The sequence below is a fragment of the Psittacula echo genome, assembly GCF_963264785.1.
Source record: "Psittacula echo genome assembly, chromosome: 14".
Lineage (NCBI taxonomy): Eukaryota > Metazoa > Chordata > Aves > Psittaciformes > Psittacidae > Psittacula > Psittacula echo.
Window position 1 is genome coordinate 12661920 of NC_137750.1, and position 26389 is coordinate 12688308.

Sequence of the window (26389 nt, forward strand, 5' to 3'; positions counted from 1 at the left end):
GTTTTCAGCCACAATGGGGGTCATACATCCAGACACCCTCCCATGGGGTCTTTTGATGGACAGGAGGGAGGACAGTTTGGACATGAGCTGACAAGTGTCCCTGGCAGGTTAGATTTAAGCGATAGGCATAACTTCAGGGTGGTTTATGTTCAAGGCTGACTTCAGGATCTGTGGGAACTTGGCTCAATTCCTGCCCATGCCCAAGCTATTCCATGTCCATGTAAAGCACCCAGTCATGCCTCCTCCTTGCTGTCACTGCAGGGATGGTCAGGGGCCAGACTGATACCAGGACAGAATGAAGCCATCCAGGTGGTGGGATGAGCAATTTTAGGGCTAAAGTGGCCCATCCCTTGGCTCAAGGGGCACCAGGATGTCTGTTTAAACCACAACATAGTCTCAGTGCATCCTCTTCACCGTCACCAGCTCTGCCACTGCCCTGTGGTTTCCTGGGGATGTCTACACATCTGCAGCTCCCATCTGAAGGGATCCAGATGTGCAGCCCATGCCAGGGGCAGTCTGAGTGTGGAGCTAATTGCCCATGATAAGCTAATTAAAGAGTTCTGATACAATCTGCCTGGCGGGTGCAGAAGCGTGGGGTGGCCCCAGCCTTCCCCAGGACAAGGGGGAAAGCGGCTTCTGGGACACCCTGGGCTCCATCACCCCCTGCACTGGCCCCCATCGCCTCCTTTCCTGCCCTCAAGAGGTTATCAACACCTTTGCTTGCGCCTGGGCTGTCTCGTTGTCATTGCTCAGTCCCTTCTCTGCCCCGGTGTGGTTTTTGGCAGTGACCCTGGGGTTAGGGGTGCAAGTGCTGGATGTGACAGGAGCTTCATGGCAACAGCCCAGCGGAGAGCAGGGAGCGGGTGTTGTGGTGTTAAGAAAGGAGGGACCCCAGTACCCTCCTCCCACCCCCAGGGAACCCACTGCTGCACACATCCATTCCTCAAGTCTCGGCTGAAACGAAGAGCAAAGTTTCTACAGCTGAAAACACCTTTCGCTGCCCTGAAGCACATGCGGCTTCATGCGTTCAGGCGTTCACATGAAGCTCTTCTCCGAAGACTTGTCCAGTTGCCATGAATGCTGTCATGTTTGGGGATTAATCATCCTCTTCAAACACTTCTGGCCTTTCCTGGGCCCCCTGCCTGGGTGAAAGGAGCAAGTCTGGCCGAGGCCATGTCTCAGGACCATGACATGCATGGGAGGCTCACCCCAGCAGAAAAGCTGGGAAATCCCTGTGTTTGACTAGCTTTGATCTGGATTAAATCCCTCAGAAAGAAACAGAGGAACAGCTCCAGGAAGGCCGGGGCTGTGTGTTTTGACTTTACACCATCAAAGTTTGCCCTAAGTGACCCTTAAAAGTGTGCAGGTAGCCACAGGCTCTGGGCTGGGCAGTGAAGCACTGCTGCATTTCCAGGTGCATCATCCTTGCCCGAGGGGGGCTGTAGCGCCAGATCTGGTGTCTTTGCTTCAGGATTGAGTAGATGTCTGCCTGCTTCATCCTTGGTGATGCTGGGTCAGTGGGATCACTCCCAGCTCCACACCACCTCTGGGTGGGCTGAGCTGTTCTGAGCCAGGAGCTGAGCATGCGGTGTCCCCTGGTGCTGGCAGTGTGTCCGTGCTCATACCCACCCATTTCCTTTGTCCTGTATCACCAAGCATTTTTGCCATCCATGCCTTCAGGACTATGCACAAGCACTGACTTAAGGAAGAGAAGGTGTGACTTGAAGTCCCTGCTTTACATTCATAGAGCCATAGAATCCCAGACTGGTTTGGGTTTGAAGGGACCTTAAAGCTCATCCAGCTCCAACCCCCTGCCACGGGCAGGGACCCCTTCCACTGGAGCAGCTTGCTCCAAGCCCCTGTGTCCAACCTGGCCTTGAACACTGCCAGGGATGGGGCAGCCACAGCTTCTCTGGGCACCCTGGGCCAGCGCCTCAGCACCCTCACAGGGAAGAGCTTCTGCCTAAGAGCTCATCTCAGTCTCCCCTCGGGCAGGTTAAAGCCATTCCCCTTGGCCTGTCCCTACAGGCCCTTGTCCAAAGCCCCGCTCCAGCTTTCTTGTGCACTCCCTTTAGGTACATTGCCCAATAGGTCCCATGACCACAAAGATACTTGTATTTCCAGTATTCTTTCTGTAAGGAGCCTAACACCTCTGCAATCCCACACTCTAACCTTTCCGTGCCTTGATTTTGCCATTTATAAAAGTGGATAGCAGCTGCTTGGGAGGACAGGCACATGCAAACCATGAAGGTCCTTGAGATGTTGGCATCTCAGGAGCACAAGGGCTGTTGAACAATCAGGTAACAGCCCATCATTTACAGCAGCACAGACCCATCTCTGGGGTGAGCTTTCAGCCAGTGCAGACTATCACTAGTCAGCTGTGAAGCAGGCGAAAGGAAAAATAACATATCCCATGGCAATCAGAGGGAAAGTGAGAAGGTGAAATACCATGTTCCAGATGGATATGTGTGTGGGACACCCGAGCTGACAGTCCTTCCTTTGCAGAGGGTGGGATATGACCTTTCAGTGTTCACAGGTGCTGAGGTCTTGATGTTAAACAGTGCAGGTCAAGGCAGGACGGTCCCATTCCACACACGGGACCACAGTGCTGGATTCTGTAGGGACCCCCCCAGTGGGCAGAGGATGTTGTGCTCATCCCTCCCTGACCCAGGAGCCCAGGCAGCAATCAACACTTCTGCCCAGAGCCTGTTACAGAAAACCATTACCAGTAGCACTGCTGCCCTGATAAGGCAGGATGAGCCTGTCAGCTTCTGATAAACCCCCATCTCCAGGAAAACAAATCAGTGCCTTGCAGTGGAGCCCGGGGACTGCCCAGCCTGGCCGGGAGCGCCCAGCAGGGATCTGCCATCCCGCAGTGGTGGGGGTAGCCGGCCAGACAAGCTTGTCCCAACACCTCTGTGAAATACTTTCATGTCCTTGCGGATGATAACGCTGATTGGGAGGTCAGGCACATGAACTGGAGTTTTCAGATCCCCCGATAACATCTCAACGATAAGACAGCTCTGTTTACCCTGGTGCAGCCGCGGGCACAAAGCAGAGCTCTGTCCACAGCCCTGGAGGTGCGAGTCTCGCTGAGCAAACGCAGGCCCCCCAGCTCTTCACACCTGCCCGGCGTTTGGAGCCCAGCCCGGAGCCGGTGCGGGGCCAGGTTCACGTGGGATGAGTGGTGGATGCTCACCCCATCAGCCGCTGGGATGCGTGTTCAGGACCGTGTGGCTGCAGGGTTAGCTCAGGTTTTGGGAGACTTGGAAGCAGAATTAAAATCTCTGTTGAGGTTTCCCAGGCAGAGCTGAATTCTTGTAACTCTTCTGACATCTTCTCTGCAGCCCCACAGACAATTCTGGCTCTTGTTACCAAGAGCTCTCAGCCTTTCCCAAAATAAAACCCCTCCAAGCACACGCCTGCTTCCAGAAAGGGAAATTGAGGCACAGCGATGTTGGGCGGCTTGGCCAGGATTATGCTGGGCTCAGTCTCAGGGCCACGGCAGGACCTTCTCTGCATCTGGTGGAGTTAATTTGTGTGCCAGAGTGCAGGGAAGGGGATGGTGCCGCTGTGTTTGTCACATGGGAAGTGTGTGCTGGCAGAACATGCTGCACTGGGAGACGTGGTGGTGGCAGGAGCGGGCTTGAAAAAGTGGAGAGCTGACTCTGCAGATTGCCATTGACAGCTACATTGACAACTGTCATTGACAGCTACTGGATTTTGGGGTGTTTGAGGAGCAGGAACAAGAGCAGACGAGAGGGAACAAACACATATGCCAGTGATCAGCTTCACACCTTCCTCCAGCCTAGGGACGGATGGCCCCTGGTCACTGTAGGACTGATTGAATGGGAATTAATTTGCAGCAATCATCTACTGCATTTTATTAGCATAACAAGGAGCGTTGAGTTGGTGCCTAGCCCCAGGCTCCTGGAATTGTGTTTCCCGTGTACCCACCTGCCTCACCAGAGCACTTTGCAGATTTCCAGGGGCTCAGGCCCTTGTCAGGGCTGTTTGCTGATGAACCAAGCCAGCCCCAAGTGATATGGGAGCCTCATTGCCAGAAAAATAGACCCACCATGCAGCGTCCTCTTATTTTGGACCAGTGGTGCTTGAAGACCCTGGTTCTTCAGTGCAAAGCACCTGATGCAAGAAATCAGTCATACAAAGCACTCATCTGTTTTAGAATCATAGAATCATAGAACGGTTTGGGTTGGAAGGGACCTTAAAGCTCATCCAGTCCCAACCCCTGCCACGGGCAGGGACACCTCCCACTGGAGCAGCTTGCTCCAAGCCCCTGTGTCCCACCTGGCCTTGAACACTGCCAGGGATGGGGCAGCCACAGCTTCTCTGGGCACCCTGTGCCAGCGCCTCAGCACCCTCACAGGGAAGAGCTTCTGCCTTAGATCTAACCTGGACTTCCCCTCTTTCAGTTTGAACCCATCACCCCTTGTCCTATCACTACAGTCCCTGGTGGATAGTCCCTCTCCGGCATCCTTGCAGTCCCCTTCTGGAGGTCTCCACGCAGCTTCTTTTCTCCAGGCTGAACAGCCCCAACTTTCTCAGCCTGTCTCCATATGGGAGGTGCTCCAGCCCCTGATCATCCTTGTGGTCTCCTCTGGACTTGCTCCAACAGCTCCGTGTCCTTTTTGTGCTGAGGACTCCAGCACTGCACACAGTGCTGTAAGTGGGCTCTCATGAGAGCAGAGTAGAGGGGCAGAATCACCTCCTTCGACCTGCTGCCCACACTCCTTCTGGGTCAATTTTGAAAAGCATTAGTTGATATATCAAGGTTGGAAAATAATGTCAAGAAATGGGTGACTTTCAGTCTCAGCTCCAGCAGTGTAGAGTGGCTCATGGCTCTGGTCTCTTGCCTGTGTGTCCTTTTTGACACAGCCATGGCATGGGCAGAGGCAAGTTTTCTGCCCCTCCTGGTCTGACCTGTGGGCTGGGCAGCAGCACTGTGCTGGCGGAATGTCCTTGCCAGGGAAGGAGCCGCAGAGCAGAAGAGGCTCAGCACAGGCTATTGCCCTCATGGCCAGCCCCTCCGCAGCAGCACGGATGCTCGGCCCCACTCTGCTGGGTGGAAATGAATGTGCTGAGCTGCCAACTGCTCCCCTGAGCCAGCTTGGCTTCAGAGAGAAACCAAAACCCTTCCCAAGAGCCATCATCTGTCAAGCTTGTGTTACTGTCTGGCATGTCAAGTGGCCAGGCTGAGGTTTGTAATTCATGGGGAAGGGGAGGAGGCCACAGCAACCTCTCCCGAAGCCGCCCCGTGCTCCATCTCCCAGGGCTGGAGCAGCATCTGCAGACACTGGCAGGACCATCCCGTTGGAGAGGCCCTCTCCCTAGGGCTTTTATCCATGCTGTAACACAGCAGCTCTGTGGGTCACTAATGGCAGCATCCTTTCCTGGCTCCAGGAATGATGCTGTCTTCTGGGCAAGGGTCCCCTTTTCCTTGCTGGCACAGAGCTGGAGGGGTCTGAGGTTGTAAATACACAGGTGCAGCCACTGGCATTGCCTGGGGAGATATGCAATGTGATCCTGGCAGAGAGGAGGGAAGGCAGCATCAAACCAATGGCCAGGAAAGGACAAAAGGATCATTAAAGGAGAAAGCAGTAGAAGAAAGCAGTGCCCACGGCTTCCAAAAGGAAATCCTGTGAGAGCTGGTCTTCAGAGTGGTGTTTCTGGTGCAGCAGCACAGGGACCTGGATTCCGTGTCACCTCGGAGCAGATGCTGCTGGGTGTGTAGGGAGATGAGTGTCCATGGGTTGTGCACTGTTTCGTGATGGGCTCTGGTGGCAGCCCATAGCGGGTCTGGCTGGGGCCAGTGTAACAATTCCCCTGGCCCTTCTCCAGACAAGATTGGGAAATGATCGAGGGTTAAAACACAACTTGCTCCTGAGCACACTTTGTTTGTTTTAAACAGCCCAACCTCACAGCTTGAATTAGCACAACCAGAGGGGCACTGGCACACGAGTACCCAGTCATTTTAAGCTGGGTCTGCTCTGGAGGAATCAGCCTGAGCGAGTTTGAAACTGTTTTATGTTGCTTCCACCCCTTGGGTGGCAGGGCACCACAGCCAAGTTTCCTGGTTCCTTGGGACAGTGATGGAAGCAGAGTTAAGGCTGTTTGTACCCCTGGTCCTTTTAGGCTGAGCAGTTTTAATACAGATTTTAGAACCTCATAACTCTTTGCTGGTTCGTTGCATTATCAGGCCTTTTGCATTGTGGGCAACCTTTGCTCCGAATGTGAAAGTTCTTTCAGTATTTGTTTCCGCTCTGGCATTAACCCTCAAGTGGCTGATAGACTCCTGTATCAGAAATATAGCAAAACATACAGGAACATGTGCTAGGCTGGGGCAGTGATGGCCTGTGCACTGGGTGTGCACTGGGTGTGCTGGCTCCTGTCCTGGGCTGATGCTGGAGCATCACTTTGAGGTTTGCAGTGCTCAGATCCCTGTCACCATGTGCCCTCCTATTGAGCTGCAGAAGTCTGGTTTTACAGAAGCACAAAAGTATTGATGAGACCAAACACTTGGGTCTCGGATGCTGCTTTTGGCATCTTGAAAAGCATCTTCTCAACATGACGCAGTTCATAACTCACTGAGGTTAGCATACTGGGCAGGTAGGAGGTAAGCACCATGGCGTGGGATAGAACGGAGAAAGGTCTTCTTGGAAGTACAAGCCCTGCAGCAGTTGGAGGAAAGCTGCTGCTGAGATCTGTACCAGATAAGAGGGAAACCACAAGGCCAGAGCCTAAGTGGATAAATTGTTCCCAAGTGGATTCCCCTCAGACTCTAAACAAACATCGACACTTAACTCACACCTCGGAGCTCAGCGGGGTGGGCAGAGGGAGGCTCTGGGCTTCCCCTGATAACCCAGAGGCTGTCGGGTGAGCTCTGCCCTTAGCTCCTGCCTTCGGATGGCATCTGGATGAATTACCAGATGCAAACAACTCATTTCAAAGTATTTACAACTTTAGGAGGCTGGATTTGGATGGTGCAATTGAATAAAGCAAGCTGATGACAGCCTGGTATAATCTCCAGGGCTGAAATAAAGAGTTCACTTCCTGACTTTTTCTTTCTCAAAGAAATGAAGCATTTAGCTCTTCCCAGGCTGAAGCTTAACTGCGAACTTCCTGCACAACCTGATTTGCAAAGGAAATCTGATCAAATCCCACAGCTCTTAAAGAAAAGGGAGCTCTTCCTCCATCACCCAGGATGTGCCTGTGAGCACCATCGCTCCATGGGCCGTGCTGGGACCTCAGCGGGGGAGCCCGGTACATGCTCCTGCCTGTGTTCTTCCCAGCCGCTGATCAACCCCCAGGTGAGGTCCACTGGGAGCTCCCACCCTACCCTCAGAGTCCTTGAGGCAGGCTCATGATGTAGACTACGAGGCTGAAGCCCTCATCTCCAGACAGCTTTCAGAGGGACTCTAAATGGAAGAAGACTTGAGTCTGCACTTAAGAGCAGCCCATGTCCCTTCCCAGCACACTCGCTGGAGGAAACAAGGATGATTTACAGCACATCTCCAGGCACTTTGAGTACAACCACGTGTGCTGCACCAGGGGCTAGGCTTGCTTTGTGATTTTCATCCTGTATTGAGTAAGACTGCTTTTGTCTTGGGATAAAATGCCTTGGATGAGAGGCTGTCACAAATCTCAGCATTTCAATGCAAACAGGCCCACAGGTTTCCCATCTATCCTCATTGCCAGTCAGCTGCCTGGTGGCTTTCAAGGAGCCATCACAGGTCACTGGAGATGCTTTTGAGGGCTCAAGGCAGGAATACAGAAATCAGTGGGACTCAAGCAGCTGTTTGCCATGTGTGCCTGCGAGCAATGGAGAGATCACCACTGCTCAGAGACTGTTAAAATCTGGCTCATAATGAAAATCTCAGAGCTGTAAATCTCCCAGGACTAAGTCTTGCTCTTGCTCCTCTGATGCTTCCTGCAGGGTCAGAAATCCCATGTGGACAGGCAGGGAATACCTAGTGAGATTTTGGTGCTCCAGTCCAGTCTGGAATTCATAAATGTGGAAGGGGATGTATCCATCAAGCTCTGCTGTTTAGCATTTGCTTCTCCTATCCGCTCCTTGCATCTGCTACAAGTTCCCCCTTCCTGCTGACGGTCTGCTGATGATCATGACAGGGAAGGGGTCCATCGGGGAGATCTTATGTACAGAGGTGAATTTCCTACTGAAGGCCAGAAGGAGCACTGGCACTGCCATGCTCAGCACCTGAGAGACACACCAGGCCAGGCATCTATGTCCTATCTCCACAGCTGTGGTGTTGAGCTTGGTTTGGTCTGTGAAAATCAGATCTTTGGGGAATTTAAGCTGCAGAACTTTACCAACTACGACCAAACATGTCCCCTATTTTCAATGACTTAGAAACTTGGCCAAGCTTGAGCAGTTCTTCTTAAGAGAGACAAAAAGACACATCCCTACCAGGGAGCAATGTTTTTCTTTTTAAGCCTTGGCTTCAGATACAAGAGCAATAGATTTTCTTTAAGGGAAGTAATCCCCAGATTTGTTAGCATTGGCACACAACTATTTTTCACAAGCCTTGTTTCTCATTAACAGCTGAAGCATTTGAGCAGGAACTTTTCTAGAAGCATTCAGCCTGACACGGACACTCGCTCCCAGACATTTCAGCCCAAACAGGCAGTTTGGCATTTTTCAACGTGAAAGAAAGCAAGGATCTTACCATTGGAAATTTCAGGCAGGTGTAAATGGTGCCGTTACCAACTTGGGCTTCAGCATTGCAGAGCGTTGTTATACTTTGCTGGACTAATGTTGACATGGGGACATCTCCAGTCCCTGCGGTACACAGCGGTTTGGGAACTGAGCAAAGTGGGACGTGAAGGGCACTTGAGGTGTGCGGTATCCACAGGGATGTGCTGTGTCACCTGAAGCCACCTTGTCCAGCGCTTTTCTGCAGAATTGCCATTCCTCAGGTTTTTCATACACGGAAAAGCCTCCTTTTCCCAACCCCTTTTTTGTGCCACCAGGAGGATTTTCTGAGTGTCTCTCCTCAGGATCCCTCTCTCTCTCTTCACCTCCGTTTGCAGTTTGGCCTTTCCTTGCTTTCAGGGGAGCTTCTTGTGTGTGGAGAGGGGTGAGAACCATTTGGCCTCGTGGGAAGCAGGTCAGAGTGAGGGGGGCTGCCCAGGAAGCCTTCAGCTCCAGCAGTGGGAGGTCTCTGGGATGCATCAGCAAGAATGGGGCTTTCATTTCCTCCCCTCCCAGGGTACACATGCTTTTGTTGCAGCCAGGTTTGTGGCTCTGGTTTCATGGACGATGCCAGCCACAGCTGTGTATTTTGTGCTGTGTCCACACACTTTCCTCCATCTTTTTGCTCTGACTGTCAGGAAAACCTGGGCCCTGGCACAGACCCTGCATTTTCCCCTTGCAGCCACAGCACCCGGGTGGCTTTCCCCTTCAGTGGGTTAGCTTGAGCAAACCAAACCCATTTCAACCCTGCTCCTTAGCTTGGGCAGTGTCCATGCGCCCCAGGGGACATCCCTGCAGGGCTGCACTGCCCAGGATCACTCACTGGGCATAGTCCTGGCAGCCCATGCAGGACCCAAGGGGTCTGGCAGCATGCAACCGTGCGGGACTCATCCAGCAGCTCTAGGTTCGTGCCAGCTGATCCCAAACCTCAAACCAGCCAGTGTGAAGGAACATGATGCTATGGGGGACCTGCGACACCCTCCTGCTGTCTCCTCTGGGGCTTTCTCTTCACCTCTCGGTTCAGCAAGCAGACAGGTCTCCACAGGCTCTGGCTGCTCATCTCCATCATCCTTTCTCTTTGATTTAAGGGTAGCTGTTTCCTTAACCAGTATGGCCCTCACAAATACTATCCCTGAGGATATTTTGCTCCCCTGGGAGCAAACCCCTTTCCCACATGGGCACGGGCAGGGTGCCCCTCTCAGCAACTGGGAAGACACACTTGAGGCTTGCTCAGGCAGAAGGGAAATAATGGCTCAGGCTGAACTAGCAGTTCCCTGACAAAAAAACTTATCTGAGAAAAGGACAGTTTTAAAGAGACCGAGATTCCTCGTGAATTCAAGTCAAATTTAGAGATCTCTTTCAGCCCCTGGCTTCTTCTATCCTCCCCTTTCCCTTCCCCCCTCCCCTGAATTATTGTTCACAAAAATTAAAACAGAATGTTTTGGGGTTTTTGTTTCTTTAAAAAGAAATTTGCATTTTGAAAATTGCCAAAATATAAGTTTTGGAAGGGTGGGGTCTTTTGAAAAGGCAGCATTGTCATTGCTGAATGAAAACCATGGAGAGGAATGTGTCCTGGGAGACACAGGGCACTGGGACGTGAGGCCTGGGGGGCAGGACAGCAGCACAAAAGACCACAACTACAGTTCCCACTGCACAGCTCCAGCACCTCCCATTCACACATATCTCCATTAGTTCTCCCAGATGGAAAATCCTGCCTGCCTTGACCTTCTTCAACAGATTCATTTGGCCAAGTCACAGTTTTTAATGTGGAGATGCTCCTGCTGTGGTTTCTTCACTCATCTTGAATCCGCAGCTTTCCTCTTTTCTGCCCTGACTTTCTCCAGGTTCCTAAACATCTGCATTTAAGTGATATCTGGCAGCCCAGGTAGAGACTGTTTGATGGAGCTTTGTACATCTGTGTGCAATAAAGTTAGCGAACAAAAGGCTTGTGAGGTCCTTGGCAAAATAAGAGAAAGAAGAGAGCAAGAGACAGCAGCGCCAGGCTTATGCGAGCATTTGGAGCCAAAACCTTTTATTGGAGAGGTCTCAGCACCTGGTACATGTTCTTCCCGTAGCTGGGGCTGCAGCCCATGCAGGAGTGTCCTCTCCACTGGCTGAATAGCAAAGCATGGGGAGCATAGGTGATGCCAATACTGGGAGGTGATTTTTATTGCAGCTGGCGCAGGCGTTCATAGAAAGAAAAGATGGGTTGCTAAACAGCCACTTACTGTGGCAGAGAAATTCAAACGAAGAAGCAATGGCTGGAAATTAAAGCCAGGCAAATTCATGTCAGGAAGGAGGCAAAATGCTTTAGCACAGCAGGGGATTAACCACTGGGCAAGGCAGAGGGTGGGCGGGAGCTGCCTTTCCTGAGCTACTCTGTCCAGGGAAACGTGGCTGGGAGAGCCGCACACCCTGCCCGCGGCACCAGCGCCACATGCACATCTGGAGCTGGGATCCATAAGCATCACGATCTGCTGGTGGGTTCCTGGCGGTCCTAACGGCCAGCTCTGGGCAACAGTGGTGTGAGTGGGCATTGTCCACATAAGCATCTCTGGGCCCCCACTGCGGGTTTCCTCTGAGGGGGCAGGATCAGAGTGATGTATCCCATCATGACGTGTACCAGCATCGTCCCCAGCAAGGACTCTCTGACGCCGAGATGGGACATTATATTCATTGCCTTAATTCCTTCATTCCTATGTCCTATTGTCAGGAAAAAATAGGATGACTATTTTCTTCTATTGGACAGAAAATCCCACTGGGCATCTGCAAACACATCAGGCTACATACAGACTGAGCTGCCAGCTAGCCCTGACTGGTAGCCAGCAGTGCACAGCACTGGCCACTCAGCAGCCAGGCATTCAGGTTGAGCCCAGGAGACAGTAATTTCAACTAAACCACTCTCTTTTGGCTGGTTTGGCACCTTCTGTCTGCACAAACAGGTGGATTAGGAAGGGGCGAATGATGGAAAAGCACCATGTGATGGGGTTAGGAGGCAGTTGTTGCCCAGCAGTTGTCCTCAGAGCCCTGGGAGTGCAGCTGAAAGGAGGGGACAGAGCCAAGACTAAGCTAACGGAGCCCAACAAATCTGAGCAGTCACAGTGGAGAAGTGACCATCACTGCCTGGCTGCTCGGGGTGCTTGTGGGGAGCTCACAGGGAGGCCAAGTGCAGGGATGCTGGCTATGGAGAGGGGCTCTACCAGCCTACACCTTCTCCCAGCTCACTCACTTGCTCCTGAGGCTACACAAATGAGGTCCTTTTCTCTGGATGAGGACAGGGACAGCTGTTTTGGGGAGCAACGTGCAGCTTCTTGTGAGGTTCAGCTTCCCTTCTCCAGACACTGGATTTTCCCATCCCTGGAAGATCAATGCAAAATGGATCCCGGGAGCAGGGCTGCAGGCAGATCTGCACACTCCACTCACTCCTCCACATTCCTGCGCAGCTTCAGCCTGGTGGGACCAGTGGAAATATTTGCAAGGATCTTGAGAAAACCCCAGGAGTTTTGCTTTCCTGGCTTTGCAAAAGCATTTCTGCTTATCAAGCAGCCCAGGGAAATGTGAAGATTTTCACTCACTCTTCGGGTGGGCTCAGCTTTGAATGTTAAAAAGGGATTTGCCAATGCAGTCTTGCAAAACACTCAAGTATCAAGTCCAGCGCTCCTAAAAAAGGAGTTTTAGGAGGAAGTGAGCTTTCATGCTCTTTGGAAAACATGCATTTTTACCAGATTTAAGGAAGCTCAGTCTTCTGTGAGGCCATGCCACCCCCTGGAGAAATGCCTTCTCATGTTGGTCAACAGGGACTAAATCCTGTGGTTTGCAGCACCAAAGGCAGAGCTGCTGGCGAGCCTTGAGGTTTTGAACGATGGAGATGTGGTCACAGGCTACAGCAGGGATGACAGACCCGCAGGCTGAGGGACTTGAATCTTCCTTTCCTCTGCTTCAGCTGAGCCCTGAGGCCAAGCCATTGATACAGGTGTTGCCTTGGTGGTTAACTACATCCAAGAGGGCATCCTTCATGCTGCAGGCCTGATGCACCTCTCAGCTGGTCCATGCCTGAGGGATGGCTCTGTAGAGAACCACCACTCAGCCCTGAGGCCTTTCTGTAAAACAAGTATTGGGACTTCAAAAATGCCACCTCCTTTCCAAAAGCTCTGCTCATGTGTTCTGTGGGGCAAGAATCACCTCCAATCCCCTATTAACCTCCAGAGGGGAGACTGAGATGAGCTCTTAGGCAGAAGCTCTTCCCTGTGAGGGTGCTGAGGCGCTGGCCCAGGGTGCCCAGAGAAGCTGTGGCTGCCCCATCCCTGGCAGTGTTCAAGGCCAGGTTGGACACAGGGGCTTGGAGCAAGCTGCTCCAGTGGAAGGGGTCCCTGCCCATGGCAGGGGTTGGAGCTGGGTGAGCTTTAAGGTCCCTTCCAACCTAAACCAGTCTGGGATTCTATATTTCTATGTTCTGTACGATGCTGTCTGTGGTGCAGCCATCGTGGTGACAGGGGATCCTTGGCATGCCATGAGGAAATGAGAGCGTAGCTGAGCACTCCTGACAAAGCACAAAGTGCTTTTCCTGAGAGTGACATGGAAGGGGAAGAACCTACAAGGGGGGGGTGCAGAAAGCACCTTGTGCATGCTCCTGCACTTCTTTTAGCTGCAAACAGGGTATTTAAGTGCATTTGCAGCATCAGCCAGTGTGTCCAGGTCTAAACTGCAGCACCTCCCTCTGCACGCAGGAGCTGTGTCTCCGGTCTCCCTGATGGTTCACTCCTGTTCTGGGAGTTGACAAATGGACCCAGGGGCTGGTGGGCTCATCTAAGGCGAGGCAAACCACAGCGCAAAGTCCTGACCCTGCTCGCTCTCAGGAATCTCACTTTCTCCCGGCGGGCAAACCGCTCCCAGGTCTCTCTTCTCACCATTAGCACGTTGGTGGCTGCATCTCCTGCTTTGCCAGCGTTTGGTGGGGACATGAGTTGGGCCTCACTGTGTTAGCCAGAGGAATTCAGGTAGCGAAGCATGGAGGGAACAGCCTCCATCCTGCTGGTCGGATGTGCCTGGAGGATTTTGCTCTCCCTTTTGCTTTCATGTCATGAGTTAGCTGGGGATTGGTCCTGATAAATAATCCGGAACTGCACTGTAATTTTCTGGTCTGAAATTTGATAATTAAGCAAATATAACGTCTTTGTCTTGGGCAAGCACCATAAGGTAAACAGGAAGGAATGAGGGATTAAGATGTCTGTACTCTAAAGGAAGGTGACAAGCCCAGAGCCGTGACACCTTCGTGCTGAGCCAAAGAGGCCCAGCTGTGGGTTGGCATTGCACAGATGCATTGTTCAGGGGTGAAGAGCAAATAAAAGCAAAGGGAAAAGAAAACAAGCTGTAAAATTCCCAGCAAAGCACAGAGCCCCAGCCTCTGCCTCTTGATGTTCCAGTGACAGCTCAGGGGAGAGGCAGGCGAGGGGTCGAGCGTTTGAAGTCCTGTCCTTTGCAAAGGCCCCCTGTTAAAACAGTCCTTGTGTTGACATTAGGTTGCATATGGTGGGGACTCTCCAGGCAGGTTTGGTCACAGCACATGCAATCAAAGCAGAGGGGGACTTTTTGGTGTTTGACAAACTGGGAGTCAGGCCGGCCCTGTCCCAGTGGTGGGGTGAGAGATGTAGAGCCAGAGGTGAGGTTTTATCAGCCGGTTCAAGGATGTAGACATGTAACAGAACCCTGTGCTATGTGTACCAAGCACGGGAAGGAAAGACAGGGAAGAAGTTACCTAGGAAGGGCTCGAAATTATATCTGGGGTTCAGACACACGTGTGTCAGGAGTGGTGAGAGTGGGAACACTGGGAACATCTGGGATGAGGGGGCTTCACAGCTGTTTGGAGGGGACTGTACCAACAGTAGCATGATGGAAGTGTTCAAGGCCAGGTTGGACACAGGGGCTTGGAGCAAGCTGCTCTAGTGGAAGGTGTCCCTGCCCGTGGCAGGGGTTGGAACTGGGTGAGCTTTAAGGTCCATTCCAACCCAAACCATTCCATGCATCTATGATTCTGTGAAGCGCCACAGTGCAAGAGCAGATGAGAAGGGAGATGAGCAGTGCTTGCATGGGACAAAGCACTTGCCGCAAAGCTGGAGGAGCAGCTGAGGGCTTGTGCACTGCCATTTCCTAATCACGGATGGGCTCCCTGTCCTCACAGCTCTGCCTGCAAACAGCTTTTAATCCACAGTAAAGATGGGGAGAGGCAAAAGGCACATTTGTCACAAATCACAGTGGTGAAACGAGGTCTCAGCAATCTCAGCTTCCTCTCCAAAAAGCCAGACTCACCACACAGAACTGCCTGAGGATGGATGTGGGTTAGCAATTGGCTTCCCATAGCCAGAGGTGCCACCAGCGCATCCCATCCCTTGACACCCTGGTAGGACCCCGAGGGTGCGCAGCCCCATGCACACGGGCTCTCCTGGGGTTGGCACCTCCACGGCCGGTGCAGATGCTGATGATCTCCTCTCTTCGCCTCTCTCAGCCTGCAACTGCAACCTGCACGCCCGGCGGTGCCGCTTCAACATGGAGCTCTACAAGCTGTCCGGGCGCAAGAGCGGCGGCGTGTGCCTCAACTGCCGGCACAACACTGCTGGGCGGCACTGCCACTACTGCAAGGAGGGCTTCTACCGGGACCTCAGCAAGCCCATCTCCCACCGCAAGGCCTGCAAAGGTACTGGGTTGGGGGTGGGTTGGCTGGGACCACGCAGCTCCTTCTTCTTCAGCCACTTCCTGCTGCTCCTGCTTCCGCACCTCCTGCTCTCGCCAAACTCCTCCTGCTCCTCCTTCTCTCAAACCAATCCCTTGAAAGGACTTTTCTCGCACCATGTTCCTTGCCATCACCTCTCCCTGGTGTATACAAGAATTCCTCACTGCTGAGGATGACTTCAAATTATTTCAGGTTTTATCATTTAAAACCTGTGCTACGTCCACTCCAATAACCACAGATAACTTGGTCATCACCCATGTAAGGGCAGAGTTGCATAAATTCCCAGGTATGGGGTTAGATGTAGTGCCTGTAAATCAGCCCATCTCCTGCTCCCATCCTCCGCCCTCAGCCCAGTGCTGCTCGGGGACAGGCAGCACTTAACCCACGCACACAACATCCCACAGTGAATGGTAGAAAGTTGAGAACAGTAAAACAGGAAATCAATTTCACTTTGAGCTCCACAGATGGAGTTTTTTGATGCTTCCTCTTCTCCTGCCATGGCCATCAGGGCAGAGCAGGGCTTCAGCTAGGGCTGAAGCAGCAATAAGAGCAACTTCTGCAAGTGAACTCTTTTAACTCTCGGATGTGTGCTGGAAGAGATTTAAATCGTGAGCCTGAGACACAGCTAAAAGAATCAAGCAAACATTCAAAAACCAGATTAGAAGATGCTGGGGCTTCCTGCAGAAAGCTTCATCTCTTTTCTCTCTAAAGACTCATTTCAATGGGAAATGGAAAGCTTTTTGGCCTGAGCTGGGTGTTTTTGGCTGGAAAGCTTTGGGTCTTCAGCATTCCCAATTTTTTAATGAGAACACTTCTTCATGTTTTCGTTTAGCTTTGGGGTATTTTTTGTTTTATTTTGGGTTGGTTTTTTTTCCACTGAGAACAAACACACTCTGTGCCAAAGCAGAATAAGAAATCACAGCTTTAGATGGCCCAACTTCCCCCTTTTCACCTTATAAAGACTATCTCAGTGAGCCCTTTTCAACCTGCCCTGCACGGAGGCTACTGACAGCTCCAGCTCCAGCCAACAAGGGCTGGTGGGATGTGAATCCAACCTATGGCTCTGGAGGAGGACAGGAGCTGCCCTTTTGGGCAGCGCCATTTCCCGGGCCAGCCCCAACACCCATATCCCATCCGGACCCCACTCTGGTGCAAGCTGCCCGCCGCTCCCGAATGGATTTGTGTCCTAATAACGTTCATGTTTGTGCTTTCCCAGCCGGGCTGCAGCTGAAGGAGCAGTGCATTAGGTTGAGGCAAACAAAGGGAGATTGTGAAGGTTTCCCTGGAGCGGGCTGGGTGGTGCTGCAGGTGGGCATCCTTCACCCCGGGCAGCGGCATGCTCACACTGGCGCTTGCTGATGACCAGAGCTTGATTCTCATTGACTTTCCTGCTCCCCAGAAAGGGTTTTGGGGTGGTGGTGGGATTTCCCTGCCCTCCACAAGCACAGCCCGCTTCTTCCCAGGGCTCTGGTTTATCCTGGCTGCCTCCTCAGCATGGGAGCTCCTGGGGATCTGGCAGGATTTGTGGGAGATAAGTGCTTTTTCCTAGCCACCAGATCACTGTGCATCAGTAGGGATCTGCACAGGGGCACAGTCCAGGGAGGGAATGCTCAGCTGTCCTGTCCATCCCCAGCTTTTCCACCCTGGGAAAGGCAGTCCCTGCCCTGTGTTGGCAGGGATGACCACACGTACCCATCTCTGTCTCATTGACTTCAGCATTTCCTAGGACCTTCCTTGCTCCTGCTTTTTCCAGCTCTTCTCTTCAGCTAGGCAGCCCCACTCCCCATCTCCTGCCCATTTATCCTTGCTGTTCCCTGGCTGGTAGCACAGTGGTTGTACCCAAAAACCACAGTCGGGTGCAGGTGGTACCTGTGGGTTGGAGACCTCAGAGCCTTGTTGTGCCCCGGTTTCCCCAAGCAAGCATGCAGGAAGGTGTGCGTTGGCCTTCAGGAGGCACTCGGCACTGCTGGAAGGGTGAATTTCCCAGTTTCTAGGTCATTCACTCCATTAAATGCTCTTTGCAATTGTCCTTTTTCCATCTCCTGCCTCCTGCTCTTGAAATCTGAGACCGCCAAATTTAAATAGCTCTCCAGCCCCCCATGGTTTGTAACAAAAATGTGGCTATTGGAGCTAACAGATACAAAGGTATGTAATAAATATGCTGATGCATGAGCAGCTCCCCGACCCACAGCCTATTAGCACAATTTCACAGTAGCTGGAATGGTTTATTGTTGGCGTAATCCATCGTCCTATACAAAAGCGAGCGAAATGAAGTTTCCTGCAGCAAAGGCATTCCTTTGAAACTTCGTTTTCCTGAGCTCTGCTCTGACACGGGGGATTTCATGTTCCCTGTTTTGCTTCCCAGATTCAGGGGCTGTTCTGAAATAATTGTTGGAAACAATCTTTCCAAAGTTGTTTTTAAAGGCATTTCTAAAAAACATTTTTAAACCCAAACCCTGCCATGTAACAACCTCACCATTTCTCCATTGATAACAGTATTAATTCATCATCGCACCGAGCCATCTGCCGATGGGCAAACCTCTCCCAGAGTCTCATCTTGACCAAATGTGTTTAGAATTAAGGAATTAACCATCCTGTAGCATCTGCCATCTCCCTCACAGTTGCCTCATGTCTCATCTCAACCAGCAGACTGTGTTTTCTGTGTAAGACTTGATTCTTTCAACCATCGCATTGCTCTGTTCATGTCCCACACGTAACACGTTTAAACAAATGCATCTCCTAGAGCCCTGGTGCCTCATGAGCCGGTCGGGAGCTGCCAAGGAAGCATGCAGCACGCTTACCCCGCCGGCAAGCTTGCACGAGCTCGGGTGAGCTCATTGCAAATGATCCATGAAAGAACTGCCAAAGAGATTTTGGTATTAATTCAGCCTAACAGACACATCCAGCTAAACTGCCTTTGCTCTCCTCTGTGCTTCCCATCTCTCATCCCATCCCATGCACTGGGTTATGTACCTCAATTCATAAAGCATCTAACATCAGAAAATCACAGAGGCATGACTCGCATTATTTCCAACGGTTGGGTTTGTTATTTGTGCAAAAATAGCAGAAATGTTTGCACAAGGTCAACTTTTTTCTTTTTCTTTTGACTTGGAGAAAAGGAAAATGCCACAGAATTCTGTGTGTGTTGTAGGGCACAGTGTGAGGCTCAGGCAGCAAAGGGGGAGCAGAAATAGGAGCTGGGCAGTGTCCTCCTGCCCCGGCAGAGGGCTGGGTGCTTTTCTACTGGCCAAAAGTATAATGATTTTTAATTAAAAGCCTTTTTTTTATGATCAAGGGTTGCCTCAGCAGCACAGGTGAACGATTTACGGATTACTGTCACCCTGATGGCTATAAGCACTGGGGCCGTGCCATGTTCCTCCCCTGTTCCATTTATTTCCTTGCAAGCCTGATAAACCGTTGACAGTCCCCAGCGTTGCCCTGTTGCAGAGCCAGCAACAGGCAGAGCAGGGCATGGAGTCTGCAAACCACATGCAAAGGAATTGATGACAGATGGAGCGGAGATATTGCATGAAGTGGCAACGCTGGGAACGCGCCAGCGCCTGCCAGGCTGGAACGGGGAGCTGAGGGAGGACTGTGCCTGCTGCGGGTGGGTGGTCAGATGAGCCCAGGGACACCAGTTACTCAAGCAAGGGCTCAGGGGTTTTGTGGTCAGACTGCACAACTGATCTCTGCATGGCCCCGGACGGGGACGCTGGGGCTGGAAGACTCCAATAGTGGTGCCGCTCCTCCACCGAGGGGCACGGATGGGCTCATCCCAACAGGATGCCCTCTCCTCTGGCAGAGCCATCAAATCCAAACCCCAGCTAGATGAAACTGCATGTTCACCTTCTAAAACTCATAACAAGTGTGAATTCCTCTTTTCTCACTGATTTTTGTGGGAGTGTGAAGAGTTCCCAGAATGCTGAAGCCCTGCTTTCCATTCCTTCTGCTTTCCCTTTGCTCCAAATGATGTTGTGAGTGAAATTCCACATCTGAGTCCTGCAAACCGCTGTCCGCTCTGCTCTGTCGTGGGCCGCTGGGAATCAGGGCCCCAGTGTTAGTTCTTTTGATTAAATTCACCCTGATATTTGCCAGATTATTGGCACTAATGTCATTCTATTGGAAGAGAGACTGCAGGATTTTATAGGCTGGCTGTGAAACAGCTCTGCACTTGGGGGAAAGGATTTACACACTTTTTGATGAAACGATGACAAATGAGATGTGTTATGAATTCACTTGTGCTGGGGTTGCCAGAGCAAACGCCTTGCGGAGGGGCAGGATTTGGCACCTGGAGAGGTCACATTTGTTAGTGCTCAATGTTTTGGTAGAGAATGGGGTCTCCTGTCTCCTGGAAAGGAGCCTGGCACCTTTCCATCAGCGTTGGAGGGTTATTTAATGGCTTGTGCAAATTAAAAAGAAAAGCACTCCCAGCCTACCTGCCTGTTTGTCATATCCCAGAAAGGATTAAGATTTGACATTTGCTTTTTGAGACAGTTTGGGTTCAAGCAGAGACAGTTGAGTACTGTCTCCATGGGCTCAGCCTCCGGCCCTTGATTTCAAGGGTGCAGATGCAGGTTTTCTTCAGGCATCTGGGAGGTGGCGGGTGGAACTGGCGCAGCTGAACCCCGTTGGCTGCTTGTGCTGCCTGGAGAGGAGAGCAGAGCCCTGGTGACAGGGACAGTGGGACGAGTCCCCCGTCTCTCTCCACTGACTATAGAGGGAGCTGCGTGACCAGCTTAGAGCGGAGAGCTCACTTCCACGAGGCTGAAGCCAGGGGAGATGTGATTTCTTCCCGCTGCCTGGAGCCCCGCTGAGAAGTTGGGGTGCAGGAGGCAGCCAGGGTAAAACCCACATTAGACAGCAGAGTCTGAGGATGAGCTCGCTGCCACCAGCATACTGGTGTCCCACTGTTGGTGTCCCATGGGCCATGTCCCAGTATATAACAGGAAGATGAGCCTGTCCGTGATGCACATCTGCAGGTTTCAGTTGTGGTCAGCATCTCTCCAGCTTCAGAGATGTTCCCTGCCACCATAGTCCCCAGTCCACTGCTAGCTGACGGGTAGGTAAACTTACATCCCAAAGACCAGGGGTCCCCAGGCCAGCAGGGCCACCAGTGGTGGCTCCTGGTAGGACTCCTGACCTCAGTCTTTCCTTGTCTGCAACAAGCACCAGCTCCCACAGGCTCCCTCCTGTCACTACAGGGACCCCATCACTGCTGGGCATCATTGCAGGAGATCTACCCTTGGTGTCCAGCTTAAGAGGAGGTAAAGTGCATCCTAAGAGAGATGTCCTCTCCCCAAAGCAATGTCATTTTGGTGCCCATCTCTAGCCCAGCTCGTTTGCTGTTTCACAAGGCAATACTTCCTATTAATTCATCCCAGGGAGTTGTCCTTAATTATCAAACTTCCTTCCCTTCCTCTTCTCCTTTTCTTCCTCTTGAAGATCAGACAACACTACTGTTTAGAAGAGACATGAGCCAACTCGTAGTGCTGGCAGGGCTTGTATCCAGTTCTTGCGTCAAGGCTCGGTCACCTCTGAAGAAAGTTCAAACTTTCAAGGCATTGACCTGTCAGACACAGACTTTCTTTTCTCCACAGGACATGTCTCTTCCACTGCTGTGAGAACAGTTTTCTAGCTGTATTTTCATACCGCGTTTGTTAGTGGCTATGCTTTAGTTACCCCCTTCCCCAAGGCCCCATAATTCTTTGTATTGATATTATTACAAGTGCTAAGCACTGATTTATGGTTTCTACACCTGAAACTTGTCATCAGCCCCCCTCAGGCACACAAACTGGTTGAAGAAAGTTTCTAGAACCACAGCTTTACACCGTCCCATGCACACAAGTTGCTGGTGGAGGTGTCCTCGGGCAGCACAAGAGGCTTGAGTGCCACTGCCACCAAGGGCCACCACCTCCATGGCACCTCCAGGACCTAGGGCAGAGCTGCACCATTCACCCACTTAGGCTGAAAGAGTCCCAAAGCAAAGAAGGGACATGATTATTACAAAAACTCTTGAACTGTTTGGAGTTTGTAGTGTGAAAATGTGGAAAAGGAGTGGTTTGGGGTTTTTTAACTGAAGACTTGAGCTCAGTACAAGACATATACCTGCCAGTGAGAGCTTTTAAAAATCCATGATTTTAACGACATATGAGCAGCAACATCAAATTAAGTAGCCACTTCCATAAGAGCTGGAGTGGGAAGTATTTGCAGTGTTGCAGCAGTGGAATATTCCTGTGGCAAACCCAGCAACCGAGACACTTTCTAACAGTTTCAGTCCAGATGAGGCTCCATGTGCCAGCCTTCATCATGCTCTCCCTTGCACATGTGCCTTCCTGTTCCAAGGGCTTTCTAATTAAGTCTGATTTATGTGAGCCATCAGTGAGGAGCCATCCAAAAGACGGAGCCATGCGCAGTCCTTTCCCCCAGCCCAGGGAAGCGCCACCAACCTGCATGCAGCACAGAGGGATGATGCCGTGCACTGAGGAGCACATTTAGGGACCACAGATACCACGTTCCAGCTTCATGTTTGTAACCACTGGTGATCTGAAGCAGTCAGACTTTCTGCTCCTCTGTGTATCTGCCCCTGGAAGTGATCCAGTATTGCGGCTGGTCTCTATTTTGGTGCAAATTAACTGGGACAAGGCTAAAATCCTGATGTCCGGTCCTCCCAGAAACTTACCACTGATTTCCTCCTCGCTCTGGTTTTACAAATCAGGGCCACCTCCCACAGTACAACAGCATTTAAACAGACAATGCGTTTCAGTAGAATATATTCAGGCAGTCTGGGATTGAAGCCTGGATGCTCAAAAGAAGCACAGAGGGCTGGTTCGGTGACCCTGCCCTGGGGACTGGCGGAGCCCCAAGGGACATTGCTATGGAGAGAGGTTTGCCTGTGCCCGGTGATAAGATCAGAGCAAAATCACCTCCATGCCAAAAGTCTCTTCCAGCTGCAGCTGCCTCCGGGCTCCAGCAGAGTCAATCATTCCACACGCTGCTCCCACCCAGGTGCGTTCTGCTGCATGCCTTGGCTCCCCTGGGAGCGCAGACCCCCGGGGCTCTGGGCAGATGCTGTGACCCCAGCCCTGCAGCAGCGCTGAGGCAGGGGGTGCTGCTCGGCCTGGGCACCGCGTTCTCCTCCGAAAAGCCACTTGGGCACTTCCAGAGCCCTTCTCAGCAGAGCTCCCTCTGCCAGAGGAGTGTCCTTTGGGCAGCGCCAAACCAGGAGAGATGAACTTGCACTTAAAGGCAAATTTGAACCAGGGAAGGGGACCCGAGGAAGGGGCTTCTGAGAAACCTTCAAAGGGGCTGGGAAGACATCTGGATGTGAATGAGACAGCATCTCACCAGGCAGGGGCCTGACCTCTGCTCTGGAGCCAGTCTGAGAGAGCTGGGCTGGGTCAGCCTGGACAAGAGAAGGCTCCTGAAGGGAGAGCAGCTCCAGTGCCTAAAGGGGCTACAGGAAACCTGGAGAGGGGCTTGGGACAAGGGCCTGTAGGGACAGGCCAAGGGGAATGGCTTGAACCTGCCCGAGGGGAGACTGAGATGAGCTCTTGGGCAGAAGCTCTTCCCTGTGAGGGTGCTGAGGCGCTGGCCCAGGGTGCCCAGAGAAGCTGTGGCTGCCCCATCCCTGGCAGTGCTCAAGGCCAGGTTGGACACAGGGGCTTGGAGCAAGCTGCTCCAGTGGAAGGGGTCCCTGCCCGTGGCAGGGGGTTGGAACTGGATGAGCTTTAAGGTCCCTCTCAGCCCAAACCAGTCTGGGATTTTATGACCTGCAGCACAAACCCCAGAGTACAGCTCTGATGTGTCTGCTCGGCACTCCCAGGGCAGCCAGGAGCACCCACTCCCATGAGAGATGCACCCAGGGCCCCAGCGATATCCTATGTGTGGTGCTCCTGCAGATGCTCTTCCTCAAAGACGCCCACCAGTCACTTCTTCCATGCAAACACGTAAGACCAAGAGTCAAAGCCCCACCTCCCAGGAGAAGGACAACGCTGGGTGATCTAGTTTAGAGATGCATCTCCACTGCAGTGGGAAACCTTCATCACCTTTAGCATGGGAGGGAGGAACAGCCCTGCAAATGGATGAGCTGAAAAAGCACACAGGAAGGGTAAAAGCTGTGGCAGAAACTGCCAGCACTGGATGGAGAGGTTAGGAAGAGACACTCTGCTGACTTCAGGGACCTGAGACGTGACCAAGGAGGTTCATCCAGAGACCCTCTGAAGGACCTTGAGCTCTCCGTTGCAGCCTGGGAACTTTCCCCCCGGCACCTTTAGAGGGGAGATGGAGCTCACATCTGAGTCCCAAACCCAGGTTAGACATGCGGATGATCCAGCTCATTAGGAAAATGTACAGTGTTGATTCCATGACAGGAACTCTACATTGTCCTTGCAATGATGGTGCCTTAGAGGAGATTTACTGGCTAAATCTGGGGCTGACCACCTTAAAAACTGTGGTTTGAGTCTGGTTTTTCAGCAGAAACATTCCATAAGCAATCCTGAGGGGCAGGTTTGGACAGCGGTTTCTCAGAAGTGTCAGGCTGCGACACAGCAGAGGAGAATTTGCACCCTATTAAAAAAACCCCAAACAACAAACAGATACAGCGCAGTTCTCCATCACAAGTCTCAGACTAAGAACAAAAGTTGCTAAATTCATTTGCGCAGCCAAACCTTCACATATCGCCAAGACAGAGGAGAGAAAAGGAATAATTTGCCTTCCCCTAAATGTTTTCAATCTGTTGAGAAAATTTCCTGTCTCGGATCAGTTCTTGACAGTGAAAAGTTCTCCAGGCTGTCTCCTGAACATTAAACCAAAGTTCAGTCCTGCTCATCCACACACCCTCTTCTGATTTTAAGCGTCCTAAAACAAAAAGGATTTTTTCTGATAGAAAAAGGGATCTTTTCCAGTTAAATGCACACTTCCCAGATCATCACAGTCCAGTGCCCCAGGAGCCCTCACTGCAATCTTTCATGGGCACGTGGAGTGTTGCGGGTGGCTTTCTCCACTGTGGATGCTCTAGTGTCTAAGGGCGGTGCACATTGGAGGGATCCCCCCTGCTGAGATTTTCTAGACCTTCTCTGTCATCTACCCAGTGGTCTTATTTTGTGAGGCTTGTGGCAACCTCATTATCTTTGAGACTTTTGCTCTGCTGACAGATTTGATTGAAATATTATTAGTGGTAGAATATGCTCATAGGAACCTCATTCCTCAGAAGCCAGCCTAAAAATGCATCAGGAGGAGAAAACATTTGCCTTTCCCCACCCCCTCAATAAGAGTATTTTCCAACCCACTCTTTCTCATGCAATGTCTCCCATGAGGGCAAGTTGAGCCTTATTTTGCTTTAGAGCCACAAGAACACCATGCCCAGGGAATGTGCCTCACTAAGCTCCTCTCTGCTTGGCCAGAGATGCTCTGGGGGGTTTTGACATTTTTTGATGGAAACATAAAAGCAATTACATCCTTCACGACAAAAGCCAAGTCCTACCAGCAAAGCAGGGAGAAGAAAGCCCCAGTACTTCACCCTTGGGTGTCTCAGCATCCCCACCAGCTTCTCCTGCAATCACCTGAAAGGTGGAGCTGTGAGACGACAGGAGAAAATTTAGCACTTTCTCAACAAGAGAATATTCAAGCCTTTTGGAAAGCACTGTCATAATTGTCTGAGTCTGTATCACTAATGCCTGCCCATAATACGCCTGCCCAAAAAGTGGATTTATTGTGGTTCAAAGCCCCCTCCGGATTAGCGGCGACTCTTGCTCACTGGAGGCATTGTGGGCCCCGTCTGTTACTTGTTACGGAGAAGACAAAGGCAAGGTCTAATCTGTGAAATTTGGCCCAAACTACAGGGTGCCAAAGCCCTTGGCTTCCCTGAGTGCCAGTTCAGGAGGAAGAAATGGGAGAGCCCTGAGAAGCGGCGCAGGAGGAGGGACACTGTGAAACACCAAGAGATTATTTGGCTTTGCCTGATAAAAGGGGGAATTCATTTTCTGCTGGCAAAGAAACCTTTAAATCTCCAAGAGAATGTGCCGAGGGACATTGTGCGTGAACATGATCCTTTGGAGAACTAAATACAGTTCACAATATCACAGACAAGCTGACGATCTCATTGCAAAGCAGTTAACAGTTAATATTGTAAGCAATTATTAGTATTCAGAGTTAACACAGAGACATTTCAACCTCTGCTTCTGGTTAGCAAACTAGCTGGGGCCAGGCTTGCTGGGTACACACTGAATACCACTGTTTCTCTTCCCCATTACACAGACCTGTGGGATTTGTGGGATGTGCCACCTGTGGTGGGGAGCTCTGCTACTGAATATGGTCTTGCCCATCCCTGCAGGATCCTATTCCCAGAGGCAGCACCTCTGCACCTCTCTGCACCACTCAGGTGCACAGATATCAGACCATAACCCTTCTCGCCCACGAACAGATAACCAGGGTAGGTCTCCAAAGGAAGGAGCACCTTTTGTTTTGAATTGTTTCTCCAAAGACATGAGCCAAACAAAATCTGCTGAAGAAACCCTGCCCAGGTTTGGTCTCTGGGACATCTTCAAGCCTGGGGTCACCTTAGACATGGATTGCAGTTACAGGAGGACAACTGAACTCACCCCAGCAGTTCCACACACCTTGCATTCCCCAGGCTGATGTGTTCACCGGAACCAGGATTTAAAGTATCCGAGTTACTAAAGAAAGTGAAGCAAGAGAAAATAATTCTACAAGTACACAAAAGCTTGCTTAAGTAATAATGTCTGAACCATACCTCTAAATACTAAACCATAAGACTAAGTGAAATATATTTACTGCATCAGGGTTACGTGGGCTGTGCTATTGAAGTGACAGGAAAATTAAAGTTCAGTTGTTTTGACATTTTGCTGAATCAAAGCATCCACACCAGAAGCTTCATTTTGGTGCTTTTTTTTTTTCCAGCAGAAAGCTTCTGT

At 51.5% G+C, this 26389-nt stretch overlaps 1 protein-coding gene across 1 annotated transcript in view; it reads left to right on the forward strand.

Annotated features, from left to right (window-relative positions):
* NTN1 (netrin 1) overlaps positions 1-26389 on the forward strand; it is a gene marked incomplete at both ends in the record, with an annotated part of 96995 nt that overhangs the window by 36635 nt on the left and 33971 nt on the right. Inside the window, one exon of the mRNA XM_080629523.1 lies at positions 15234-15422. Coding sequence (XP_080485649.1) covers positions 15234-15422 — 189 coding nt within the window. The remainder of the gene's footprint in view (positions 1-15233; positions 15423-26389) is intronic.